The sequence below is a fragment of the Oryctolagus cuniculus genome, chromosome 20 (genome assembly GCF_051225735.1).
Source record: "Oryctolagus cuniculus isolate XC-2025 breed Fujian yellow rabbit chromosome 20, ASM5122573v1, whole genome shotgun sequence".
Lineage (NCBI taxonomy): Eukaryota > Metazoa > Chordata > Mammalia > Lagomorpha > Leporidae > Oryctolagus > Oryctolagus cuniculus.
This window is the reverse complement of record NC_142886.1, coordinates 43,348,136-43,372,103: the sequence shown is the minus strand read 5'-3', so window position 1 is coordinate 43,372,103 and position 23,968 is coordinate 43,348,136. Positions and strand designations below refer to the sequence as shown.

At 60.5% G+C, this 23,968-nt stretch overlaps 1 protein-coding gene across 3 annotated transcripts; it reads right to left on the bottom strand.

Moving 5' to 3' along the window:
• Positions 1-479: 479 nt before the first annotated feature.
• On the bottom strand, positions 480-12,450 carry FAM181A (family with sequence similarity 181 member A). Of its 3 annotated transcripts, none has more exons than XM_008271899.5 (2): positions 12,338-12,450; positions 480-2,368 (listed from the first exon to the last, which is right to left on the bottom strand). In XM_008271899.5, exon 2 carries the CDS (start codon positions 2,307-2,309, stop codon positions 1,443-1,445), a length of 867 nt encoding a protein of 288 aa, XP_008270121.3. In that variant the 5' UTR covers positions 2,310-2,368; positions 12,338-12,450; the 3' UTR covers positions 480-1,442. The 3 variants fall into 3 exon arrangements, with proteins under 3 accessions (XP_008270121.3, XP_051682079.3, XP_051682077.3); XM_051826119.3 differs by lacking the exon at positions 12,338-12,450 and adding an exon at positions 3,151-3,270; XM_051826117.3 differs by lacking the exon at positions 12,338-12,450 and adding an exon at positions 3,093-3,238.
• Between the last annotated feature and the right edge of the window lie 11,518 nt (positions 12,451-23,968).

The window sequence follows — 23,968 nt, the reverse complement described above, 5'->3', positions numbered from 1 at the left end:
GCAGGGGTCCTGAAGAAATCCCCCCAAAACTGCACCTGCCACGTCCCACCACACACACACCGGAACTGCCCAACCCTGAGGGCCTGGGGGACAGCTGCCAAGTTCCAGAAGTTCAAGTTCAGCCGTCAAGGGAGACTCAGCCGAGGGAGGGCCTTTCCCTCTAGGGCAGCAGCGGATCAGAAGGGACTGCAAGGTGGCAGATGAGGGTGGGCTAATGCAGACGGGGCTGGCCCATGAGTTATCAGGTGCCCATGGGCTGGGGGCAGGCATCAGGCCAACTCACGCCATTTCTCAGGCCATGTTACAGCCTACAGTGTCCTCACAGGCACAGATCTCTTCCACCCAGGAGATCCAGGCGCTGGGCAGGGCGGGGCTGTCACTGTGGGCCCCGGCACAGACCAGGCACCCGTCTCTGGAATGCTGAGGGCATGATGGCTGAGCGTGGCCCTGTGCGCCATCCCAGCCGAGCTCAACACTCCGGGGAGGAGCCTGGGCAGCCGGGAGCGCAGGAGTCTGGGTGAGCCTGGGGCTGTGGCTTCGGTTCTGTTGTTTTAATTTTCTTACCCAAGGACACTGAACCAATGAGCGTGTTTTAAAGAGGAACAATCTGAGGGGGCCACCTGCTTTGTCCTCAAAATGCCCAACTCCTGCGGGGCCTGAGCTCACCGGCCGGCCCCTCCCCTGCTCTGACACTGCCTTAGCCACAGCAGGAGTCACAGCAGAGGGGCCCGGCAGCATCCTGCAGCTGGGGAAGAGGGTTCGGCCAAGAAGTGTTCAGCCCCGCCCCTGCCTCCCCTGGTGCCAGAGCTGTTTGGACCCTCAGGGACCCTATGGACAGTTCCTCCCAGCTCTGCTCCTACCTCCTTCCTGGCCCCCAGACACCTCTGAGGCTCCGGGCCACCCCCAGCCTCCCCTGCCAGTCTCAGCCACAAGCAGCCCTGGGCCCTCGGCCTGGGTGCAGCCTGTGCCCCCTTAGGCCTAGGGACCGTTCAACCTCACGACACCCAAGATGTGGAAACTGCAGAAGTGTCTTTATTCTTTTAACTGTCTTAATATTTACAACGAACAAAAAGAACTGGCATTGGCTCACACAGTGGCTGACGGCTGAACAGATGCGGAACTGGCGTAAGGTTGGCCCGCGAGCAAGGATCGACCGAGTCCCGCTGCTTGCCATCTTGGTGGGGCAGGGGAGTGATCTCTTGGGCTCTGGCCCGGTTGGGGAGGGGCCAGCCGAGCCCAGCCCCACAGCTCCCAAGGTCTCGACAGCTAAGCCAGTGAGGAGCACCCCTCCAATCCTGCCCTCTGCCACCCGCCACAAAGGGAGGGGGCATTTGGAATGCCCAGGAGGCCCCCTAACACTGTCCAGCCCCCCTCGAGAACAGCCCTTGGGGCCCCCACACTCCTGCAGGTGGGAGGTGGGGGCCGAGGCCTTCCTGGCCAAGCTAGAGGTAGCCAAAGACATTGAAGATGGGTGGGGGCATGGCCGGCTTGGTGGGGATGGGCTTGAGAACCACGGGCCTGCACACTTTCTGCCCCAGGCCATCCACGTCCTTGCAGAAGTGGCTCAGCTCCCCAGGGCGGCCGGGGCTCTTCTGCCACAGGCCCAGGCTGGGCACGGGGCTCGGGGGCAGGGCCCCCGGAGGGCCGGGGTAGATGGGCTGTCCATGGTACTGGAAGGGGCAGCAGCTCCAGGCATTGACCCGGCCCACCAGGGGGATCCCCGGCATCTTGAGCAACTCCTTGTCAGCCAGGGCCCTCGGGGACAGAGGCACCGAGGCCGTCTCGGGCCCCAAGGGCTCCAAGCCCTTGCAGTGTTTTTTACCCTCATAGGGAGCTCCCTCCCTGGGGCCCAGTCCCCCCTCCAGCCCCAGGGGGTAGCTGTGGGTGGGCCTCGGCTCTTCCCAGAAGGACGCAGGCAGCTGTCTTTTCCGCATGGGCACCTGGCCAGGCCTGGCAGCTTCTGGATCCTGCCCCTGCAGGGCCTGCTCGTGGAAGAGGCATTCCTCCGGGAGAGCGCTCCCCAGGGCCTTCTCCTTGCAGCCGGGGCTGGAATCGGGGCAGGAATCGAGGAGCAGCCTCCCCGGCCGGTCCTCGGGCCCCCTTTTCAGGTGGGGCTCAGCGGCTCGGCTGGGCAGGCCCCGCGGGAGCCGCGAATACTTCTGGGAGAAGCGTTTGAGCTGCTTCTGCAGGTACTTGCGGTGGTCCACGGAGCGGCGGCAGGGCGCGGACTTGTCCAGGGCGGCCTTGATGTCGCTGGATGCCAGGTTCACAAAGTTCAGCAGCATCTTCACTTCACTGTCGGATGCCATCACCAGGGGACCACTGCGCGGGGCTTTCCATGAAGGGGGGTGCTCTGTAGGGAGCTGACCTGGGGGACACGACAGGCCGTTGGGGGTCTCTCTGAGCAGCCACACCCCGCCCTGCCTGCCCATGGGCCACACCACCTGGCTACAGTGTCCCCGGAGCCCCCGTGGCCCCCGAGCAGAGCCCTGGGCAAGCGGAACACCTGCTCCTGTCGCCAGGCATTTCCTGAGCCACTGTGACGGGGACAGGTGCGAACAGCCTTGCGCAGCCTTTCTGAATTTGTTGCACATTTCTGGCAGCGGAGGCTCAGAGAGGTCAAGCCGCTGGCCCGAGGCGACCCAGCCATAGGTGGCCTTGCTGGGGCTGGAGCCCAGGTCTCGGCCCCGCCAGCCACACGCCGCGCTGCCAACGCGCACAACTTTGCCGCCGCCGCCGAGGTCTGCATGTCTCCAGCTGGGGCCAAGGCTGCACTTTAGAGAAAGCCAAGCCCCCTTTCTCCCTGGCGGTGGCCTCCTCCTCCCCCCCCACCCCGCCCCCAGCCCTGCCAGCATCAGCCCCCCTTCCCAGTCCCCACGCTCCACCCCCGACTCTCACGCAGGACCAGAGGCAGGACCCCTGTCTGCACTTCCTCCAGCCCTGCCTCGCAGGCTCCCCCGCCAAAGCATCTGCAGCAATTTCATGCTCCTAGGCCGGCCGCCGCCCGCAGCACCTCACCCCTCCCCCCGGCCCCAGCCTGCCCCACGCCCCCCCACCCAGCCGGGCCGGAGCCTGCGGGCCTCCACACTGACCGAAGGTGCGGGCCCCGGGCCCCGGCCAGCGTGGCCCGGCAGGTTCCCCGCCGCAGACCTGGGGCAGGCCCGGCGCGGCCGGCCGAGCTCCGTGGGGCTGCAGGCAGTTGTGCAGCCCTTGAGTGGGCTGAATGGAGGACGACTCCCCGGAGCTGGGGGGCCCTCAGGCCAATCAGGAGCGCCTCTCCAGACACAAAGCATCCCAATCAGGCGGCGGCGCCCCGTTCCCACATTCTTTGCCGGCACAAATTGTCACCATGGGGACCGTCACAAAAAAGACAGCTCCCCAATGCCATCATTCCCCGGTAAAGTTCTACCCTTCAGCCCCACTCTGCTCGGCCTCCACGCCCCTCCTCCCCTTGACCTCGGTTCCCTGGTTTCTCGAGGGGGCGGGGGAGTATGTGAGGGTGTGTGTGTGTGTGTGCGTGCGCGCGCACGCGGGTCTAATGTCCAGGAGCAAGGAGGGGCTGGGCCCGATGCAGAGCGGCGCGCAAGCCTCCCCTAAAAGACCCCAGGCCTGCAGCTGCCATGCTCCACTGCAGACAGACAATTGGACGGGGTAAGCTGGGGCGGGCTGCTCTCCCCGCTGTCCTTGAGTGCTGAGTGGTCCTCTCTGTCTCTGTCTCTGCCTCTCTGTCTCTCTCCAGCACCCTCGCCCCCGCCACCTGCTGGGATCCCCAAGCGCTGGGGTGCTGGAGCACCCGCCAAGCGGGGAGGTCCCTGGGTGTCGGGAAAGGTGGCCGGGGAAGGGCCTCTAACGAGGTGCCGGGATATCCATGGGAAGGGAGCCGGGGCTCTCAGGAATCTTGTCTTTATGTTTGCTCCCTCAATTGAGCTGCACAAAGCCTGAATTGCCCATTCAGCGCGGCTGGACAAAAGGGTGGCGTTGCACGGTCCCCTTGCATTTGTAGTCAAACAGTTAGGGACTTAAATCGAGTCGTCATGATGGAGAAAGAGGTGGACAAAGCCCATAGAATTGCCATCAGCAAACATTTTCCTGTGTCATATTAGCCAGTCTCCATGGCTCCCCCTGGCCTGGGGACAATGGCACAAGTTTGCACACTTGGCTACTGTCACCGTGCCAACGCCGGCAGGGCTGCAAGCAGGGCCGCTGTGAGTGAGCGAGCGAGGGAGCCCGGGGCCGGCACTGGCCCTGCCTCCCCTGGCCAGGAAGGTGAGGCCGACCGCAAGGGAGGCTGCCTGGGAAATGCTAATGGGTGAGGCCTCCGTGCCAGCCAGCTCCGTGGGCCCCTCTCACGCCTCCCAGCCTCTCCCAGCCCGCTCTGCCTTCTCTCCTCCCCTCCTCTTCTTCCTCCCCCTTCCTTTCCTTCCAGGTCCTGTCTGCCTGTCCGCCTGGCTGACAGTCTGCGCCCAGCGCACCTCTGTAGCACAGCCATTCATCTCCGGGCCTGGGCTGCAGGCACTGGCAGGCAGGGCAGGGGCTCCACCCAGAGTGATGGCCCCACCCCCTCCTCTGGCCAATAGACAGCTGCCGTGGGGACGAGACACCTGCCCACAGTGGCCTGACTCCAAGCCACCGCCCCCTCTGGCCTGAGGGTGAAGGGTCTGGAGGCCGCAGGGCACCGGGAAGCTGTAGCTCAACCTCAGCCCTGCAAAGCCAGTGCTGCTTTCCCGTGCCTCTTCCCCTGCTGTGGGGGTTGGGGAAGAGCTGATGAGACACGAGACGGCGGTGCTCATGGACTGGGGTGGCCTGGAACATTCCTGGCAGTGGCAGCCTCTGCACGGGCGAGATGTCGGGGGCCAAAGGTTTCTGCAGCTCATCCCAGCCCACCCTGTGGGTCTGGGCCAGAAGCATCCTTCCTGCTGCTGACCTCCTGGCACGCACGGCTGGAGAGACCCCCGATGCCTTGTGGTCACCAGGTTAGGCCCTTGCCCGGTGCCCCTCACTGTTCCCTGCTTGCCTTCTGCACAGAGGCTGAAGGGTATTCCAAGCCGATACCCACTTGCCAGCATCCACACAGTCGGCTGCCCAGAGAATGACTTCAAGCATCCCCGGTCCACTCCCGGGATGGCCTGTATCGGCGCCTGCGCCATGCGGGTCCCTGTCCCTGGAGCAGCCTCTCTCTCCTAAGAGCAGTGAGACATTTCTGAGCCGCCCTGCTGGCGTCTCAGCTTCATCCAAGGGCCCCCTGCACTTGCAGTCATGACAGCCCATTCTGGCAATGTCTCCCCATTTCTTAGCCCACAAGATATCTCCGCAACTGGCAGGCAAGCTCTGTGGGAGTCATGTCAGCCTCCGAAGCAGTCTCTCCACGGGGGTGAGAGCTTGGTGTAACAGAGCACCTGGCTCAAGTCCCGGCCGGCTCCATGTCCAGGCCCAGCTTCCTGTTAACGCGCATCCTCGGAGTAGAAGGTGATGGCTCAAGTGCACGGCCCCTGCTATCCGTGCAGGAAACCTGGTTGGAGCTCCTGGTTCCTGGCTTTGGCCTGGCCCAGCCCTGGTTGTGGTGGGCCTTTGGGGAGTGAACTAGCCGATGGAAGATCTCTCTCTCTCTCTCTCTGTCTGCATTTCAAATGAAATGGAAATAAAACAGCTCTTCAAGTGGGCTGTTCTTCCACCAAGTCCTTTTAGAAGAGAGAGAGAAGGAAGGAAGAGACAGACAGGAGGAAGGAGGAGAGGCAGGAACATGGGCCGGAGACACCGCACGGCATGCCTGCTCAGAGCAGTGTTCCGTGGCCTCCCACGCGTGGTCTCTCAGAGCCTGGGGTCAGTGCGGCCACATACGAATCAGGAAATTCGAGTGAGTTACCTTCCCAAGGCCTCACAGCTAATCACTGGCCGCACTTGAACTTGAAGCCAGGCCTGCCCTTGAGCAAAGCCTGTGCTGGATCCGCCGCCTCACTGCACCTCCTCCAGCTCCTCCAGAACCTGCCCCAGTGCCGTTGGCTTTGAGAGCCCTGGAGCACAGATTCTCTGCCAAGCCCTGTGTTCGGCTTTTCTCTCCCAAAGGAATATGGGAGCCACAGCTACCTGAGATCCGTAGAGGGGAGAGACAGTGGCCCCCTGACCAGGCCACGCCCTGTGCCTCGGCCAGGGCTGCTGGAGGCTGCCTCCACCCCCTGCTGGGGAAGGCTCCCCTGTGTTTGTCTGAGGCCAGACCCAGCCACAGCCCCCTGCACTGTGGCTGTGTGTGAACCCGGAGGGCGCCCTCTGCCGTATCTCTAGTTGATGACACCCTGGAGAAGCCTCAGCCCTGGGACCTTCAGGTCCAGCTCAGCTGACCACGGCTCTCAGCATTCACAGCCCACTCCGGCAGGAAGCCGCAGCCGGGACAGCTCTCCTATCCTGTGTGCCCAGAGCCTGGTCTCCTTCACCAAGCAAAGCTCTTGGGGCCTGGCCCTGGATACCCTGCCCACTCCATAGAAGAGCACTCCCCCTGTGCACTGCAGGCGGTGGCTTCCTGTCCGGCCCCACCCTGTGCTCCAATGACCTTGGCCCAGAGCCGGCCTCTGTGGAGCACACTTGTGGCTGCCTTGCTTCTGCTTCATGACGAACTGTGAAGCCTGGGGCCGTGGTGCAATGGAGCTGGACACAGCGCTTCACGGCCACGTCCCCTGCACCAGGCCAGGGCTTTCGTGGGCTCTGTTAAAGGCATGTGGGCCATGCCACCTGCCACAGACCCCACTGCAGCGGGAGCCTCCAGCCTCGACTTCCCCGACCTGCTGTCACCGCACATTTCCGACGTTCCCCGTGTGCTAACCACGCCTCCAGTATACTCAGGGACTCCCAGCTTCACATTGCCTCCCTCAGACACCTGCTGTCGGCTGGGGGACAGAGGGATGGCCCCTGCTCTGACTCCGTGACTAAAGAGCCAGCTTCCACCCGCCCACTGGGGAAGCAGAATGGCCCCTCCCCGCTGCGGCTCAGCCCTCACCCCGCCACACGTGTGGACCGGACCTGCAGCAGAGAAGAGGCAGTGGCCTAGCAGGTGCAGGACGAGCCTGGGGCCAGAGGGGCCGCCTTGGCAGGAGGTTTCCACTTTGCTGCTAAGCAGAGAAACCCACTTAAAAATACCGGGGTGGGGGAGGGCGGCTTTTGGCTAAACAGTGTGGTTTGAGACTGCAGTTCGAGACACCTGCGTCCCACGCTGGAGAGCCTGGGTCCCAGTCTGACTTCTCCCGGGGTGCTTTCTTGGGGTGGGGTGGGGGACTTGGCACAGAGAATTAGCAGACAGGAAGGAGCTGTCCGCCGCCCACAGGACAAGGGTGTTGAGTGGCAGGGGCAAAGCGTGGAATCATCTTTCGGTGGAAAGCTGCGGTCTAGAGATGTCAGGTTGCAGATCCCAGATTCCAGGCTCTGCGCCAGCCTCCTGACCATGCAGACCCTGGCAGGCAGCGGTGGTGGCTCAAGTTGCCGGGGGGGGGGGGTCCCTGCCACCCACATGGGAGATCTGCCTGGCCTGGCCCTGGCCTTGGCCCCGCCTGGTCATTCTGGGCATTTTAGAAGTGAAACAGTGGCCGGCACCACAGCTCAATAGGCTAATTCTCCGCCTGTGGCGCCAGCACACGGGGTTCTAGTCCCTGTCGGGGCACCGGATTCTGTCCTGGTTGCCCCTCTTCCAGGCCAGCTCTCTGCTATGGCCCGGAAGTGCAGTGGAGGATGGCCCAAGTGCTTGGGCCCTGCACCCACGTGGGAGACCAGGAGAAGCACCTGGCTCCTGGCTTCGGATCAGTGCGGTGCGCCGGCCATAGTGTGCCGGCCATGGTGGCCATTGGAGGGTGAACCAATGGCAAAAGGAAGACCTTTCTCTCTCTCTCACTGTCCACTCTGCCCGTCAAAAAAAAAAAAAAAAAAAGAAGAAGAAGAAGAAGAAGTGAACCAGCAAATGGGAGCATCATCTGTCGGTCTGTCTCTCCCTCTGCCTCTCCAATTAAAAAAAAAATACCCTACGAGGAGTTCCCACACGTGGAATCACACATGTGATAGCAGTGTGCTATGAATACGTATTTGCACAACCACACACATCCCTTGTGCTTACTTTGCAAACAAGGCCACAGAACATCTAGAAAAATCTAGATTTGCAGATACACGCCTAAAGTGGTCATTTTTTTTAAAACGGTGACCTTGGCATTTTAGGACCCTCATCCTGTGCAAAGGAATTGCCCAGGAGGCTCTGACTGGGCCCCCAGAAGGGCTGACCGGCCCCTTGTGTGCAGGCGCCGGGGGGGGCACTGCTTCTGTGTGTCTGCATGTTTGTTGCTGCAGGTTCCAGGATGTCGGGTTTTAAAGAGTCAAAAACAAACATAAAAGGAAACTTTGCATCCTCACCCTTGTACAGGAAGTTCAGTTTCTAAAGGAGCACCATCTTCTCACTGTTGGAAAAAGAGTGACCCAGAGAGGGGCAGTGATGGCCCAGCCACACCAGGCAGAAGCAGGCCCCCGGCAGAGCTGCCCCTGCCCCTGCCCTGACACCTGCCGGAGGCCGGAGCGTGTGTGAGGTCACTTGTTCTTTCTGGGTGCCCTGATCCCTGTCTGGAACGGGGAAGGAAACTGAGGCGCAAACCGGGTCAGGGAATTGCTCCTGGTCTCCTGGATCAGGCCCCTGGTCACGAGCACCGTGAGACCTGCTCTGAGCTGACAGCGGTGCCAGGGTGGTGAGCGCGCCCCAGGAAACCTGCCAAATCCATAGGCGGTGCAGCCAGAGACATCGCAGGCCGAGTTATGCAACCCTCTTACGAAACAGCCGGACTTCTCCCGAGGCCAGCCCGAGGCTCGCTGTCAGCGGCAATCACAGCAGGGCCAGCTTCTAGCTGCTTGATCTGACGGGAGGCGGCGTCCGAGGCAAATGCCATGGGCAGCCAAGCCGGGGGATTCCCTCCCTGGCGACCTCCCCTCCCTGCTGGAGCGGAGCGCCACCAGGGCCGTGCCCCGGGCAGTCACATTGCTGGAGAGATGGTGTGGGCCATCAAGTCCACCTTGCCCACGTTGCTGTCACAGTGAAGGGTGACAGCAGCGTGGTCTCGGGCCTGTCACTTCCCCTCCCCATCCACAGTTCATAGCCTCCGTGCGGCGCTCCGGTACGTACGTCTCGGTGCTGGTTACGAGAGTATCCTAACGTGCATGGGTTGCAGATTCAACATCGCAGAATCTGGAGACCCACCTGGCCTCCCGGGCTTCCTGGAAGGGGCCGGGACCCAGTGGGGTCAGCGCTGGTGGTCTGAGCTGTGTGGGCTCCTGGGTGTCCGCGGGGTGCAACTCGGAAACTCCACGTCACGTGGAGCGGGAGAGCGGCCTCCTGGCCTTGTCCTGCTCTGCGCCCAGTCTGTCCGCCAGCCCAGGGGTTTCTGTGGGGTCTCTTGATGAGTCACAGTCGATCTCTTCTGTCCCCACAGCTTGGGGGTGGGGGGGAAGGGCAGGTTTCGTCAGACGATTTGTCTGTGTCCGTTTCTAGATCATGCGATGTTTCCCATGCACAACCCATCTCCAACTCTTGCTATGTCTGCCTTTCGTGCCTGGCTTACTCCACTCGGCACAGTGTCTTCCTGGCTCATGTGTGCTGCGGCCTGTGTCAGACAGTGTCTTCCTGGCTCATGTGTGCTGCGGCCTGTCAGACAGTGTCTTCCTGGCTCATGCGTGCTGCGGCCTGTGTCAGACAGTGTCTTCCTGGCTCATGCGTGCTGCGGCCTGTGTCAGTTTCCTGCCTCTTCCAGGAGAACTGCTACTCCGCGTGTGCTCGAGACATGCTTGGTTTGCCCACTCACCGGAGAGTGGGTTGTGTAGCTTTGCTTAGCCTGGCAATGTGGTTCATCACATGGACTGGCTTTTACAAACTGAACTAGCTTTGCATTCCTGGAACAACGTCCACCTGCTGCGGTTGTGATGCTTTTTATCTGCTGTGAGCTCAGTTTGCTAAAACTTTGTTTAGAGATGTTTGCTGTTTCCCCGTGTTCGTGAAGGATTCGCCTTTTCAATTCTTCTTGTCTATCCTCAGGGTGATGCTGGCCTCATAAATGCACTGGGAAGCCTTTCCTTCTCTTTTTTTTTTTTTTTTTTTTTTTCATGGATGGAGTTGGTGTTGCTTTTTCTTGAAATGTTTAGTAGGCTCCTCCAACCAAACCATCTGGGCTTGTAGATTCCTTTATCAGGAGGATTCATGCTACAGATTTAAATTAAAACAAATTAAGTTACAGCATCGTCACCACTCAGATCATCTGTGTTGTGGTGAACGAGTTTTGACGGTTGGTGGCCTTTAAGGAGTCCGTTGCTGCTACGTTGCACACGGAGTTGTCCGTGGCATGCTGTGTGGCGCCCCTCATGTCACCCAGCTGTGCGGCGATGTCCGATTCAGGTCTCCTGAGAAATCTGTGACTTCTCCCTTTTCTGTCAGTCTTGCTGGAAGCTTAGTCATTTCTTTTTTTCTTTTTTTTTTCTTTTCTTTTTTTTTTTTTTTTTTTTTTTTGACAGATAGAGTTAGACAGTGAGAGAGAGAGACAGAGAGAAAGGTCTTCCTTCCTCTGGTTCACCCCCCAAATGGCTGCTACGGCCGGCGCTACACTGATCTGAAGCCAGGAGCCAGGTGCTTCCTCCTGGTCTCCCATGGGGTGCAGGGCCCAAGCACTTGGGCCATCCTCCACTGCCCTCCCTGGCCACAGCAGAGAGCTGGCCTGGAAGAGGAGTAGCCGGGACTAGAACCCGGCACCCATATGGGATGCCAGCACCGCAGGCAGAGGATTAACTAAGTGAGCCACGGTGCCAGCCCCAAGCTGCTCTTGGTGTTTAACGTGGGCATATTGGTGCTATGAAGTTTCCTTTCAGCACGGCTTTGGCCGCCTCTCATGAGTTCCAGTTTGTTGTACTGGTGTTTCCATTTGGCTCGGTATTGCGTTGTTATGTCCCTTGAGACAGTCCTTTTGACCCAGCCTGTTTAGAAGTGTGTTTTAATTTTGTAAAATGTTATTTGAAAGGCAGAGAGACAGAGATACACACAGACAAGATCTTCCAGCCAATGGTTCACTCCCCAAATGCCCACAACACCCAGGCCTGGGCCAGGCTGAGACCAGGGGCGGATCTCTCACGTGAGTGGCAGACGGCCAAGCACGTGGGCCATCGCCGCCCTCTGCCAGGTGCAGGTTAGCAGAGAGCTGGAACGGAGCAGGGCACACTGATAAGGATGTAGGGGTCTCAAGCGAAGTCCCGACTCCTGGGCCACACGCCTGCCTCTCTGCTGTGTTCACTCCTAAGTGTTTGGAAAACTTTGGGGCTCTCTTTCGTTAGTGATTTCAACTTTTTTATCCCGGTCAATGTAAATTCGTTCACATGTGCTGAGGTTTGCTCTGTCACCCAAAGGACGCCCACTGTGGCCCAGGTTCCACGGGCCCCAGCATAGGCAGTGCCGGAGTGGCTTGCTAGCTCTGCACGTGGCCACGTGGGCTGGCGGCGGCGTCAGTCCGCCCGCCTCCTCCCTGAGTTTGTGTCTGGCAGCTGTGCTAGTCCTCAGCTCCCACTCTGGGTCTGTCTGTTTCTCCTTTCCGGTCTCCCATATTTTGTTTCCACTCCACACCCTCCACTCAGGGACGGAGCAGTGAGCCTGGGCACCGTAGGGTGAGTGTGGATCGTGGCGCCTCTCGGGGGGCGCAGGAGCCCCTGGGGTGGGGACGGCCGGTCCTCCCCGCTCTGCAACTTGGCCCGCGTCACTCAGCCTGCCTGAGCCTCCATTTCTGTCTCCAGAACGGTGACTGAGAGCAGATGAAGCGCAAGGGTTTGGTTCCAAAGCTGTTACGAGCACCGCCTATGTGCAGGATGCTGAGGCACTGGGGTGTACCGATGCCGACAGCCTGGTGCGTGGAACCTCAGCCTCTTACTAAAGGCTGGCGAAGTGAACTCCACCACGAGACGGAAATCGCCCTTCTCCCTGCTCTGCGGACTGGAAGGTGACTCGCCCACCACACCACCGCCAGAGCCGGCAAAGCCGGAGGCCAGTCCAAGCTGGTGCTAATGCTCCCGGCCCGAGAACCCGGGCTCCTCTCGCTTATGGTTCTACGGCACGGTGGTCTTGGGGTTCAGAGCCCCCCATGAGAAAGACACAGACACTCTGCCTGCGTCCCAGTCGGAGCCCTCCCCTCCCCTCCGTTCTCCACTGGGCTCCATGTCAGGCTGCCCAGGTGAGCTACCTGGGCGCGTCTCCCCGGAAAGAGGGGCCAGTGTGATGGACATGGCATGGCAGTCCCAAAGGGACAGCTCCCCCCGCCCCCGTCCCAGCCCTCCCCGGTCCCCGCGGTGTCACCTTCGCCGAGTCCTCCAGCGCCTTCCTGCTGCGTCTCTTCACCCCACCGAGGCTTCAGCCAAGAGTGAAAAGTCCGTTTAATCTCAACTGCCAACTCAGAGTTGATTGGTGAAGGCTGGCAGGTGCCCCCAGAAAGATTCCAAGGCTCTCGGCAGTTAGAATGCGGTGCTCGGCTAGTGCTGCCTGCCCTGGGGGGTGGGGGTGGAGATGAGTGCAGTTCACTCACAGGATGGGAAGCTGCAGATGCAAAGCTTGGTGGGCCCCAAATTCAGTCCCTGCCATTTTCATGGCGGGGAAGGGGGGAACAGAGCCCCAGGGAAGGGCGGTGACCTCTCCAAGCTCCTGCAGTTACAAGCAGGACCCACGCCTCTCACCCCCTGGGGAAAGTGGGTCAGTGCAACCCAACAGACACAGATGATGGAGTTTCGACTCCAGGCCAGGCTTGTGGAGCAGTCGGTCTTCCCCCCACGCCCACCCTCTGTGATGGACCCATTTGGCAGATGAGAGAAGTGAGGCTCAGGGAGGTTAAATAACAGAGCAGCTAGAGAGAGGATGAACCAAGCCCCACCCCACCCCACCCCCACGCTGGGCTCGTCCTGGCTTGTTTCGGGGCAAGAGGCAGCGGTGACAGCAGCAGTCACCGAGGTACTGGGCTGAGAGCAGGGCGTCAGTGCTTCCTGGGAGTGGAGACAATGAGAGGTCAGGATGACGGCGGTGGGGTGGCTGCAGGGAGTGAGTGACGTAAGGTGAGGCGCAGGGTTGAGTCCCCATGCGCTTTCTCATGCAGTAGGCACATAATAAATGCTTGAAGACTGATGGACTGAACAGGTAAACCAGACATGGAGTAGACGGGTGGTCTCCTGAGGCATTTTAGGAGGCCCAACAAGACTGCAGCAGGTGCGTCCCCAGGACCTGACGAGCCTCCTGGCGCCCTCCCCATCCGAGAGGAGCCCTTGCCCCTGGGGGGTGGGGTTATGCAAGGGAAAGCGCCAGGGGCTGGGGTCTACCTCCCCTTGAGCCCTGACGTGCTCAGAACCACACAGCTGCCTCTCAGAAGGGACCCCTCGGAGGCCGGCATTGTGGTCCTGGTGCACAGGCCAGGGTGGCAGAGGTGCCGGGCTCTGGAATCGGTGTAACCACAGCAGAAGGTGAGGTCCGGGGTGGCCGGCAAGTCCCTGCGCCTCCCGGCTTCCCAGTGCAGTCCACGCCGAGCGCCTGGAGCGCCTCTTCCTCTCCCACGTTGGAGCTGATTTCCTGGACTCCACTCCCAAGTCTGTCTGGAACCCAGCCCACAACACACTTCTGAAAACGTCTCATGTTTTGCTATGGGGGGAGAGCGCTTGCATAATTGGCCAATGGGCCAGCCCGGCCTGCCCCAGGCATCCTGCTCCCCAGCTCCTGGACAGGGTCCGGGTACGCCAGGACCATGAAGACAGGTGACTGCGAATGCCATAGGGCTCTTGCCTCGGCCCCAGCCTGAGGCTGAGCTGTGTCCTTGGATGGTGCTCCAGCGCCCAGTGTACGGGGGATACCCCGGAGCTTGTCAAAGGGAAGATGCTCTGCTAATTCGGGCAGGCGACGCTGCCCCTCACTTTCCTCATCTGTAAAATGGGGGTAAGGCCAGTGACTCTGCTGAACTTTCTGGAACCAGGCGGATGGCTCCGAGGGGTGAGTGGGGCCAGTCAAGTTGAGGCTGAAGGCAGTGCTCAAGGGCTTCAGCTCACTGAGCTCCAAGTTCAAAGGCATCTGGATTCTGGGTTGAGGGGCAGTGGTCTCCCTAACCACAGCAGAAGTCACAGCTCTGGGTGAGAAGCTCGGCACACAGTGAGCCCAGCTCCCCAGACCCCGAGGCTCCCTGGGGGCACCCCCGGGAGCGGACTCCACTTGAGGTCAGCAAGGCTGTACCTCTGGCTTGGACCAGCCAGCTTCCTGGAATGCCGAGGCCAGCGAGGACCGCAGCCTTCAGCCAGCCCACCTTGGTTTCCAGAAGACCCTGACAGCCTGGATGCACAGCAGGACGACGGCAGCCCACCTGGGACATCAGGACCCTGCCCACGGGATCTTTCAGGAAGCCAAACCAGCAGCCCAGAAGCAACGAGCCCAGAACAGCCAGAACCTGGTTGGGCACAGCCGGCTCCCTCCTTGTCTGTACCCGCTTCCAGCTCAGCACCAACCAGAGAAGTCCCAGGTCCCCAACCCTCACAAAAGATGGCAGGATCGGGCAGAGTCCTAGCTGCCCCAGGCCAGGACTGTCACCCAGGGCACACCGAGAGCCTCCCTTTCCTTCCTCACACCCCACCTGCTCTGACCGCCTCCACCTGCAGGTGGCCGCGGTCACTCTCTTGCAGTGGCCACTTTTGCTCTCCTGTGAGTGTGATTATTTCCACAACTCAGGGACCCAGAAAGGGCCCAGGAAGGATTCGAGGTCTCGTTGAGGCAGGGAGGTAGAAGCCAGCTCCCTCAGGTTCATTTCCCTGCCTCACTCTCCCCTTCCAGGAAAAACTGACTGCTTCCCCTCTCTCGAGGTGCCTTCCCTGTGTGCACTGGTGCTACTTCGAGAAGAGGAGCCTTGGGAGTGACCTGGATTTAGCATCTCTCTTCCAATGAAGAGAAGAAAGCCGAGGGACCATGGACAGTGTCAGGGACTTGCTCCAAAGACGCATGGCGGCTTGCTCTTGGCTTTCTTGGGTCACTCACTAGTTAGGAAGCCAGCTGCCAGGCTGTGAGGCCACACAGGCACCCAGAGGAGAGGCCCATTTGATGACGCACTGAGAGGACTCGACAGCAGCCAGGGAAGAACTGACACTGACAGCCACATGAGCAAGTCGCCCTGGCAGCAGCTCCCCTGGCCCCTGTCAACATCTCAGCTGCAGCCTTGTGAGAGACCCTGGCCCAAGACTTCCTGGGTCAGACCCTCCAGGTTCCTGACCCACCGGACCTGGGGGAGGTAACAGATGTCTGTTGTTCCAAGCTGCATGGTTAGCAATGCAACACAAGTTGGTGCTTTTTGGTCTGAGATTCATCGTATCCAATTAGGAGCTCTGAGAATAAAGCACCAGTGACTCAGGACTCAGTGATGTTTCATGGAGAGATGAGTGGATGGATGGATAGGCAGATGGATGGATGGATGGATGCATGCATGCATGGATGCATGGATGGACAGGTGGATGTATGGATGGATGATGGATGGGTGGATGGATGGATGGATGGATATATAGATGGATATATGGATGATGGATGGATGGATGATGGATGGACGGACAAATGGATGGATATATGGGTGGATGAGTGGATGATATTCCAGAACAGCTGAGCTGTTCAGGAGCAGCAAGCTTAGAGCGGGCAGGTGCAGGGTTGGAAATGTCTCTGATGAAATTTCTGTTCAACCTAGTTTTCAAGCAATCATGCCTTCTTCATTCTCCTTGCTGAGCAGCCGACCCAGGGAAAACGGCTTTGTTGGTTAACTGAGTGGTGGCTGGGATTTCTTCTGCACAGGCTGAACCTTTTGTAAAGGAGGTTGGTCCAGGCCCGAGAGTCCTGTCAGCTGACTCTTCAACTCCAGGACTCAGAAGTCCCTTGTGACTCTCATATCTGCAGGAGACACCTTGGACCACAAACAGAAATGGAAAGGAAGGCCGGCGCCGCAGCTCACTAGGCTAATCCTCTGCCTTGCGGCGCCGGCACAACAGGTTCTAGTCCCGGTCGGGGCGCCGGATTCTGTCCCGGTTGCCCCTCTTCCAGGCCAGCTCTTTGCTGTGGCCCGGGTGTGCAGTGGAGGATGGCCCAGGTGCTTGGGCCCTGCACCCGCATGGGAGACCAGGATAAGCACCTGGCTCCTGCCATCGGATCAGTGCGGTGCGCCGGCCGCAGCGCGCCAGCCGTGGCAGCCATTGGAGGGTGACCCAACGGCAAAGGAAGACCTTTCTCTCTGTCTCTCTCTCACTGTCCACTCTGCCTGTCAGAAAAAAAAAAAGAAATGGAAAGGACCTTGGAGACCGCGAGATACACCATGGGGAAGGAAGGGAGGGAGGCTACAGCATCACAGATGAGGCTTCCAGTCGTGGCTCGTCCCCTCACCAGCTGTGTGGCCAAGGATAAGCCACTCAACCTCTCTGAGCCTCAGCTGCTGCTTCTGCGAGGTGGCACCGGCTGCATGGCCTTGGAGATGGCCCAGGTGGCGCGTGCAGGGAGCTTAGCCCAGGGCTGGCCTGCAGTCAGCGCTTCCATTTGCGAGAACATCCATGTCACCCAGTTCTCTTATCGATCAGATGAGGACACAGGCCGAGAGGGGGATGGATCGCCCAAAGCAAGCCTGTGCGCTAGTGGCACGGTTAAGGCTAGAATCTCAATCCGTTTTCCGCTCCTTTGGCTGGGAGGAAAATGCAGGATTCTCCTCTGAACGCTCAGCCTCAGTGGCCACGAGAGGGCGCTCTTGGAATTGCTTCTGGACAAAGGAGGCTGTGTCTGCTTCTCCACCTGCCCCGACCATCAGGCCTGTCTGCCTGGAGTCCTGCTCCCTCCCACCACAGCGCATCCCGGGCACCCCAGAGCCCTGCTCGCTCTCCTTCCCCTGCCAGGATCTTCTCTCCTTTTCCTGAGCCCAGTGGGATCCTCACAGCCGTGCTGGTGAGTCTCCTGTGGTGTTCTCTCTCTCAGGAGCTCCTGTGAGAGCAGCAAGGCGCTGGGGTCGGGGCTCAGTGGGTTAAGCCGCTGCCTATGACCCCAGCATCCCACATGAGCATCCGTGCAAGTCCGGCTGGCTGCTCCTCGCAGTGGAAGATGGCGCCAGAGGCAACCGTTTGAGGAATGAACGCATAGACGGAAGATTCTCTCTCTCTCTCTCTCTCTCTCTCTCTCTCCCCACACACACACACACACTTCCTGTCTCTGTAATTCTGCCAAGTAAACAAACAAACAGCAAACTCCTTGGGCCCTCACTCGGACTGGAAGCAGAAGCAGCTCCACCTCGGAAGACCCTCTGGTGTCTGGGTGTCCTGGGAGCCCCTCAGCCCCTGGAGGGACCTGGGCTGTGGGTTCATGACCAAGGGTTTAGCGAGGAGCCTCCTTCTCTGGCTAAGAAAATCTGGGGGAGACCCCAGTTGCTGCTTCGAGAGGCTGGGGGCTCACCCACCCACCAGGCGCCCTTTCCAACTCTCTCTCTCTCTTCTTGGGGGGATCAGTGTTCAGCTGAAATTCTCAAAGTCTAACAGCACCCAGCGCTGCCTGCTGGCATTGTGGGGGCACTGTGTCTGCGATGCTGGAGCCCCACCCACCCCCCCGATCAGGGCTCTGGGTCCAGGCCCTGGGCCCCTGCCACCCGTGTGGGAGACTCGGGTGGAGGACCTGGCTTCTGGCTTCACTTGAGGAGTGAACCAGCTGGTGGAAGATCTGTGTGTGTGTGTGTGTGTGTGTGTGATTTTGCCTTTTGAATCAATAAATGGAATCCTTTAGAAGAATAACGTGGAGGAACAGACACTTAGGCACGGTGGGTGCGGTGTAAAGTGGCACCCACTTTGGGGTGGTGGATTGACCAAACCTCCTGGGTGGGAACTAGGTATTCCCTTAGCGTCAGCATTTCCGGTCCTCAGAGTCAATTCTAGGAAGCACGCGCACTCGGGCACAAGGGTTTTGAATGAGATATTTGCATACATAGTGTGTGCAACATACGTGTGTAAACGTGTGTATTTGAAGACACCAAAACAAAACCCCCAACACCTGGCGTTGCCCCAGCCTCACTGAGGCAGGACCGACTAATCCAGGTGTGGACGAAGCGGCAGTGCTGTGGCGGGGGGGGGGGAGGGGGCTCAGAAATCGACGTGAAGCTCCAGGTGCCGACTTCGAAGGACCTCGTGCCGGCTCGTTCCTCGGGAAAGCCAAGTTCAGAACCGCATGCAGAGCAGGCCCTCGGCTGCGTTAGCACGAGAGAGAGAGAGAGAGAGAGAGAGAACGGAGAAGAAAGAGGCAGGGAGGACTTGGGGTCGGGGGGGCTCTCGCCCGGCTACCAGCAGCAGGGAGTCATGATTTACCCAAGCTGCGGGATGGGAGGCTGCTGGGGGGGCGGTCTCAGCTTTCAGTTTATGGACTTTTATAATGTTTGACTGTTTTATATCTGGTTGGGATGTTTTCCTCAATGGGCATGTATTTATGTATATTTGTTTTGTCCCACCCAAAATCACACACACACACACACACACACATGCACAAGAGGGTCCCTCAAACAGTTCAGGGGGGTGCAGTAACAGATACGGTAATTTTGGTGTGAAACAATGACACGCAGCCTTCTCTGATGTCCACATTTCCCACCAGCCTTTCAAAGGCCCTGCAAATGCGTAAGCTTTGCCCCAGGACCCCCCTCCAAGGAGCGCTGCTCAGGACCCCTGCAGTAGATGGACCCTAAAATTGTTCACAGACACCTCCCATGTGAGCCCCTGCCCCGTGCAGCCCTGCACTGGGTGCTGGAAGCAAAAGGCACACTGCCCCGCCCTCGGCGAGTGTCCAGTCCCCTTCAGTGTGACAGAAGGTATCCTCATGGGGACAGCAAGGGCAGGAAGCGGGCAAGGCCCACTCTCCTGGGTGAAATCAGAGGAGGCTTCCTGGAGGAGGAGGTGTGTTGCTGAGTCTCAGAGATGACCAGCAGAGGACAGGGGTAGAGAGTTGGGAGATGGGAGCGTCTAATGCTTTGGGGGGCGCATGGGAGAGAGTGTGGGCAGTGGGGCTGGGGAAGGGGCAGGACCAGAGCAGGGGCTGGGCTCAGCTCCAAGTTGAGCAGCTGGGCTCCTGGGCTCTCCGTCTGGATCCTCTCTCTGAGCTGGGGGAACCCAGCCAGAGGCCAGCAGAGGGCGCTCAAGCTCTCAGAACTTCAGGCTCCGGCACCGCTGCGGGAGTTGGTTAAACGGCCTGACCTTGAACTTGGAGGGAAGGGAGCTCCCAGGGCCTCAGCTGGGTGCAGAGGGCAGGGGAGACCCCGACACAGATGACGATGATGCAGTGAGGGGGACTCCCACCCCCCAGGAGCCCCCTGCCCCCACCAGCCTGACTCCCACAGCATGGCAAAGGACATGGGACGGTCCGCGCAGGCAGCCAGCTCATGGGGGACAGGACGAGTCAGAGTGCCTTCCATGAGGACGTGAGTGCAGGGCGGGGCGAGAGGCTGGGACCCCAGGTCACACAGAGTCAAGGGCTATACTCGGAGGCTGGACCTGCAGCAGCCGGGGCGTGGGGCTGCAGCTGGCCTCTTCCACCTGTCCCCTCCGACCTTACACTATGCCCTCTCTCTGCTCCTCCAAGGCCTGGCTCCCAGGCCCCAGCACCTGCCACTCAGCAAGCCAAAGCCAACCTGGAGCACTGCACGGCGCCAGGTCTCCTCTTGGGTGCTGGGAACGGGGGAGGGGGGCTGCCGGCCAGGAAGGTCCCAGCCTGTTCCGCCATGTGGAGGAGACAGACCCCAAGCTGGCTGGAGCTTCAGGCCGGGCTGGGCAGTGAGAGAGGCCAGGAGCTAGGTGGAACACTGCTGGGGGCTGGGCTGGGGGAGGGACTGGGTCCCGGGGCAGGGGTGGCCCAGGCTCTTCACCCCTCCTGGGCCAAGCCCGGCCCCGGTAGGGCTCGCAGGTGAAGGGTGCACGGGCAAGGGACACGGGCGTCCCTGGGAACCCCCCCCCCCGTTAGTCTCTGGGTGCCGGGGACAGAAGCAGGCGGGCCCCGCGGGCCACTGTCACAGGGCAGCCAGAGTGGCCTGCCTTCCCCAGTGCCTCGTTCAACCTCAAGGATTCTAATTTTTCCAAGAGAGGTGATCTCTTTTACCCTCTATTTATTTGAAAGGCAGAGTGGGAGAGGGGGGAGAGAGATCTTCCATCCACTACTGGGTCACTCCCCAAATGGCTGTAATGGCGGGGGCTATGCCGGGCAAAGCCAGGAGCCAGGAGCTTCTTGCACGAGGGTGCAGGGGCCCAAGGACCTGGGCCATCTTCTACTGCTTTCCCAGCTCATTGGCAGGGTGCTGGATCAGAAGCAGAGCAGTCGGGACTCGAACCAGTGCCCTGCTGCCATGTGCTGGCGTTGCGGGAGATGGCTTAGCTCATTGCCCCCCCCCCCATCAGATGAGAAGCAAAGCGAGGCCAGGACAGCTCCCGAACTGAGCGTCTATCCCAGGGCAGCGTGGAGGGGAGGGATCCAGAGTGGGGGAGGTTGGTGAAGGAAGCTGCTGTTGTCCCCGTGCCTCTGGGTCCACGCAGGAAAAGTTCCACATAGCCCAGGAAGGCCTGCTGACCAGCGACTCCGGGCAACTTGGGGCACTGCTGGGCCAGCACAGGGTGGTCCAGGACCCCTTGCTGCCGCAGAGCCTGTGGGGCTGAGGCCGCCGCAGAGGGAGTTCTCGCGGGGAGCAGAGTCGCAGCGAGATGGGCACAGCTGTCACCTGAGGAGCCGAGAGGTTTCCACTTCCAGACGCAGCCTTGGTGGGCGAAGCCGCAGGCAGGATCCCTGAGCTGCCCGCAGGGGTGCACAGTTGTCCGTGCCGCCGGCAGCCAGCGGAGCAGGTGCAGGGAGGGGGTCTCCCAGGTCTCAGCAGCTCGCGGTACAAGCCAAAGCTCCCGATGCAGCTGGCGCTGTGTGAACACGATCGTCTTAGCCATAATTCATTTCCACGCACAAGGGTCCTAGCATGGCACAGGGGACATCCCAGCAGAGGTGAGAGCCGGGCCACCCGCCGCCTGCTGCCTTGCACTATGGCTCAGCCTCCTGAGCAAGGTCACGTGTGTGCCGGGGCCACAGCACCGCGGCCTTGCCAGAGCCCCGGGCGTGTCCACTGTGTGTTAGGAGCCCAACCACCGTGTTCAGTTCACTGGGTGATGCTTTGGTCTTTCTGGGTTGTCTCTGATTTGGTGGGAGGCCCTGGTCTCTCCAGCCGTGGCTGGCAAGACCTGAGCATGAACAGAGCTGCGTGAGAGTGGCCAGGGTCCTCCTCCGGGCACGCTGGGCACCGCACACCTGCAATCCCAGCACTGGGCCAGGGAGAGCCACCCACATGTGTTCCCACCAGCTTCCTCCCCCGAGGGCACAGAGGAGCCTCCTGCTCAGTCCCGCTCAGTCCTGCTAGGCAGAGGGGCTCTGGGCAGCCACGCAGCGGGCTCGGCGTTCGCTGGCTCCCTCCGTCCTGGACACACTTGTGCATCAATGCAGCTGCAGGTACGGCTGGCTCCAGGGTTCAGTGTCATGGGGCCAGCCTGCTCTCTAACTCCCACGTGCTCTTCCTCTGAAGGCTTAGGACAGGGTGCACCCGGGGCACGAGCTCCTCCTTGCCTCTGCTCGGGCGTCTTTGAAAGGAGAAAGAACAGCATGGAAGCAAAACTGCCACCTATGGACACATAGCCGAGTCCCCAGCCTTTACTGTCAGAGTCCAGAGCAGCGGCCACCTGGGCCACCTGGGTGTTGTCCTGTTCCCCCCTGGCGGCCTCGGCTTTCCAGGGACCTTGGTGCCACAGGTCCCAGTGTGGGGGCGGGGCTGGGGGCTGGGAGAAGGAAGGGGAGGAGTCAGAGAGCAGGTGGACCACGGAGAGGGAGGGGCCCTTCCTCCCAGGTCTCAGCCCCAGAGCCCTGTGGTGACCTCAGCCCAGGGAGCCCTTTGAAACCGGGAAAGCACCCCAGTGGTACAAGAAATGCCTTTGACAGGAGGGAGTCGGAGCCGGGGAGCCACTCCCCCCCACCCCCCGCCACAGGTGAGGCTGTAGCCCCCTGCTTAGCCAGCAGCCCTGCACTGGGCCACCGCTTACCCCAAGTCGCAGCTTCACGGTTCAATTATGCTTTACCTTGAACATCTGCAAAAGATGCCGCTGAGCACAAGCGCCTGGGAGAGGTGGCCGCGCCCCAGCCCAGGCCGCTGTCTTTCTCCACGAGCAGAGAGAACCCCACAGCCACGCTGCCACGCCCCTGTCTGGGGGGTCGGGGGCCTCTCCCCCGATCCGGAACCTTGAAGTCGACAAGCGATGATCTTAGCTGTCCCCACGTCATCAGTCTGGGCTGCCGTCGTGGCGTAGTGGGTAAGGCTGCATCCACAGTGCCGGCATCCCATATGAGCACAGGTTCAAGTCCCAGCGGCTCCACTTGTGATCCAGCTCCCTGCTAATGCACCTGGGAAGGCAGTGGAAGATGACCCAAGTGCTTGGGCCCCTGCACCCACATGGGAGACCCGGATGGCGTTCCTGGCTCCTGGCTGCAGTCTGGCCCAGCCCCAGCTGCTGCAGCCATTTGAGGAGTGTATCAAAGAGTCATCAGTCGTCTATACTCTTGATAGACGGGATTTTCAGAGGCAGAGAGCTCATCCCAGCATCTTCACTGGCAGGCGGGAAACTGAGGCCCAGAGGATCCCTAACTTGCTTGCAGACAGGCAAGGCCTGTCTTGGAGTCTCCAGGTTTCTGAGCCTGGATCCCAAGGCGCTGACCCCTCAGACAGGCGTCACGAAGGCACCGAGGCACCTTGTCTGCCGCCCAAGGCTGGGCTGTTGCACTTCCCAGAGATACCACGAGGTGGCGCCCATGGGACTAGCCCCAGCTTTGCAGTGCTGACCTCCACTTCAGGGGCCGCATGGGGCGGGGAGAGAGCTGGGATTCTCCTCCACTCCTCCCTTGGTGTCAGCGGTGCAACAAGGAGAATTTAGGCCTTAACCTGTCGGGGGTGCGGGGCCAGGAGCACAGGTGCTGGAGACAGGCCTGCGTGTGTCTTTTCAGGTCCCCCCAACCCAGCTGCAGCCTTGAGCCACGGCTCATGCCCACCACCACTGATACCCTCGGTGCTCACCTGTGGACAGGTGTGCAGGAGTCCCACTGATGGGAGCGCCAGGTGCTGAGCCACCTGGGAGCTGAGGAGGCACAACCTGGGTCCCTCCCTGGGGAGCAGATGCAGCAGGCAAATCCCCACGGGGTACACAGAGGGAGGGAGGGAGGGAGGTGTCACGAGCCCCGGGCCCTGGCCTGGGACCATCCCCACAGCCCTCTGCAGCCTGCATAGCAGGGCAGAAGCAGCAGCTCCGTGACACCTTGCACACGGGTGCTCCCAGGGGGGAGGCGGGTATGGGCCGTGGTGGCCAAACACGCACAGCGAGGCACCTGCTCCTGTTCACGGCCCAGAGGCTGGCGCTCGCCTGGGATCTGCTCCACAAAGACACAGGGTTTTAGCTTATTCCTGTGCAAACAGGACTCTCACGCACAAGACACAGTTTCTAGAATGTTCAAGGGTGCCGTTAGAACAACCATGCCAAGACCTAGGACCAGGGGCTGCCTTGTGGCACAGTGGGTTCAGCTGCCTCCCGTGACATTGGCATCCAATATCAGAGAGCAGGTTCGAATTCCCGCTGCTCCGTCTCGAATCCAGCTCTCTGCTAATTTTCCTGGGAAGTCAGTGGAAGATGACCCGAGTACTCGGGCCCCTGCACCCATGTCAGCCACCCGGGTGGAGTTCCTGGCTTCTGGCTTTGGCTTGGTGCAACCTTGGCTGTTGCAGCCATTTGGGGAGTGAACCAGCGGATGGCAGACCTCTCTCTCTCTCTCTCTCTCTCTCTCTCTCTCTCTCTTTCTGTCACTCTGTCTTTTATGTTTCTTTCTGCATAAAGTAACCAAGATGAGCCCTTCTGATGCCTG

Bases quoted from the DNA above. Each gene is read 5' to 3' on its own strand.
- FAM181A (XM_008271899.5), bottom strand. From the start codon at position 2,309: ATGGCATCCGACAGTGAAGTGAAGATGCTGCTGAACTTTGTGAACCTG.